General features: G+C 59.0%; 1 protein-coding gene across 1 annotated transcript; it reads left to right on the forward strand.

Annotated features, from left to right (window-relative positions):
* The first annotated feature begins 600 nt into the window (after positions 1–600).
* On the forward strand, positions 601–1,563 carry FOXB1 (forkhead box B1). The gene has a single exon (XM_030457288.1). The coding sequence runs from the start codon at positions 601–603 to the stop codon at positions 1,561–1,563; it is 963 nt and encodes a 320-aa protein (XP_030313148.1).
* The last annotated feature ends 1,262 nt before the right edge of the window (positions 1,564–2,825 follow it).

The following is a 2,825-nucleotide window of genomic DNA, read 5'->3' on the forward strand; positions in this document are numbered from 1 at the left end:
CCGCGTAGGAGAAGGGAGGGGTGTACACGAGGATTCCCAAAACCACGCCAGCTCGCTGCCTCCTCGGAACTAAACCGGAGCTGAGTGGTCGGGAAAGGAGCGAGAGACACGCCGGAGGAGCGGGGTGGGAAAGAGCCCGGACTCCCAGCTGCGTCCCGGATGCGGACTGTCAACTTCCAGCAACTTTAAGGTGGGTTATGCAGGGCTAGCATGGAAGGGGTGGCAGATGAAGGGAGAGGGTGGGATAGAAGAGGGTCTCGTCCTGGCCGAGGCCAAAAGGCAGGGCTACCGCTCGAGTAACTTCACGGGCGCAGGTTGCTGCGGGGAGACCAGGCTGACCGAGGCCGGAGCTGGGAGAAAAGCGCATCGCTTCTACCTCGCCAGCGGCGCAGAACCCCGGGTTTTTTTCCCTTGCCCCCATACGGCCCCCCGAGGTCCGCCGTGCTCCTTCTCCGTGCCTTTCTTTCTTCTTCCCGGCCCCGCACCCACCCGCTGCCCTGGCCGGGTGTCGGTGTAAATCTTCTCGGACTCATCCCTCTCCCCCCCCACCCCGATTCCCTCCTTGTCCTTCTGCAGAACTCCGCGGGTCCCCTAGCGAAGATGCCTCGCCCGGGCAGAAACACATACAGTGACCAAAAGCCTCCCTACTCCTACATCTCGCTGACCGCCATGGCGATCCAGAGCTCCCCGGAGAAGATGCTGCCCCTGAGCGAGATCTACAAGTTCATCATGGACCGCTTTCCCTATTACCGGGAGAACACGCAGCGCTGGCAGAACTCCCTCCGCCACAACCTCTCCTTCAACGATTGCTTCATCAAGATCCCGCGCCGCCCCGACCAGCCGGGCAAGGGCAGCTTTTGGGCGCTGCACCCCAGCTGCGGGGACATGTTCGAGAACGGCAGCTTCCTGCGCCGCCGCAAGCGCTTCAAGGTGGTCAAGTCGGACCACCTGGCCCCTAGCAAGCCGGGGGACGCGGCGCAGTACCTGCAGCAGCAGGCAAAGCTGCGGCTCAGCGCCCTGGCGGCCACCGGCACCCACCTGCCCCAGATGTCAACGTACAACCTCGGCGTGTCCCAGCCCTCTAGCTTCAAGCACCCCTTCGCCATCGAGAACATCATCGCCAGAGAGTACAAGATGCCCGGGGGCCTCGCCTTTTCTACGATGCAACCCATGCCGGCCGCCTACCCCCTCCCCAACCAGTTGACTACGGTGGGCAGCTCCATTGGTACGGGCTGGCCTCACATGTACAGCTCCGGTATGATCGACACCGCCACCCCCATCTCCATGGCCAGCAGCGAGTACGGCGCCTACGGCGTGCCTATAAAGCCACTCTGCCATGGGGGACAGACTTTACCGGCCATCCCCGTACCCATCAAGCCTACCCCCGCCGCGGTGCCGGCCCTGCCCGCGCTCCCCGCGCCCATCCCCACCATCCTCTCGAACTCGCCGCCCTCACTCAGCCCCACATCCTCGCAGACGGCCACCAGCCAAAGCAGCCCGGCCACCCCTAGCGAGACTCTCACCAGCCCGGCGCCCGCTCTGCACTCCGTGGCGGTGCACTGACCCGGGCCGGCCGCACGGACTCCGCCATCCCCTTTCTCCCAAAGTTTCCTCGGAGCTCTCCTCCCTGTCCCGCTCTCCCTCCTTCCATTTCTTTCCTCCCTCCTCTCTTCTCTTTTCCTCGAAAGCAGAGACAAGTCCCCGCGGGAAACTGAGGTTTGCCGTTCGCGTGACCTGCTTCGCCCTTTCAGCCGTACCCTCCTCCACGTCTCGGCTTCTTTCCTTCTTTCGTTCTGAACTCTCTTTTCCTCCCTTCTGAAGCAAATTGAACCGACACGGCCCGGCCCGCCCCTATCTCAGCCCGCCAGGAACTGCCATATCCACCACTAATTTTCCAAAAGTACTTCGGGCATCTCCGGTTTGCCGGAGCCCAGGCAACCCTGGCCCGACGATGCCTCTTCCCTGCCTTTGTCCTGGGGAAGTGCAGGGGTTTACACAGGACCGCTCCTTAAAACCATAAACAGTGCGAAATGGCTGCAGCCTCACTGCATGAGAGCAGCGACGTTTCCAGCCTCCAAGCAGCAAACGCTTGGATCTTGGAAACGCTGGAAAGTGCTCTTGTCCTTTGTGTGGGTGCGTGTCTCGTTATCACGCAAAGGGCAGGATTTCCACGGGGCATGGCAGCGGGGGCGCGGGCTCTATTACCCCCGGGAGGGGCGGTGCGGACAGGCAGGGCCCCGCAGGTGCAGGGGGCAAGGTGCGGCCCTGCGGGTCCCGCCTGCGGCCGGGGCGGTGCGGGAAGCGGGACGCCGTGCGCCGGGAAGGCACCCACCCGTTCACTCAATACCTGTATTGTTTACAAAGAGCCTGGCTTAATGTAAATACCGAACTGGCATCTGTACTGTGAATCAAATGAGGTCCCTTTGCAGTACCTGTTGTAACGTGGATGTTTACTGTAGTTTTCAGGTGGAAGAGACAGAGAAGTTAACTTGTCTGTTAAGTTCTGATTACCCTGAAGGTTTGGGGAGCTCAGGGTTTCTTTGCTTTTTAAATTTTGTAGCTATTTATTTCATAGCTTAAAATAATAAATAAAAATAAACCTATTAGCAAGCACACAACCCAGCATAGCTTAGGAAAAGCTGCTGAAGTCACTGTTAGAACATGGAGAAGTAACACAACGGCAGGTACAAACTGTGGAGGTCATCTTGATTTCTGATGGAGCTTTGCAGACAAGAGAGAGGGGGTGAGGGAAACTGTAAATGTTTGTGCATACGAATTATTATAAAATGTGTAAAATTAAAATGCACTTTTGTTTGATATACTCC

This window comes from Calypte anna, chromosome 10 (assembly GCF_003957555.1).
Source record: "Calypte anna isolate BGI_N300 chromosome 10, bCalAnn1_v1.p, whole genome shotgun sequence".
Classification (NCBI taxonomy): domain Eukaryota; kingdom Metazoa; phylum Chordata; class Aves; order Apodiformes; family Trochilidae; genus Calypte; species Calypte anna.

Bases quoted from the DNA above. Each gene is read 5' to 3' on its own strand.
- FOXB1 (XM_030457288.1), top strand. From the start codon at position 601: ATGCCTCGCCCGGGCAGAAACACATACAGTGACCAAAAGCCTCCCTAC.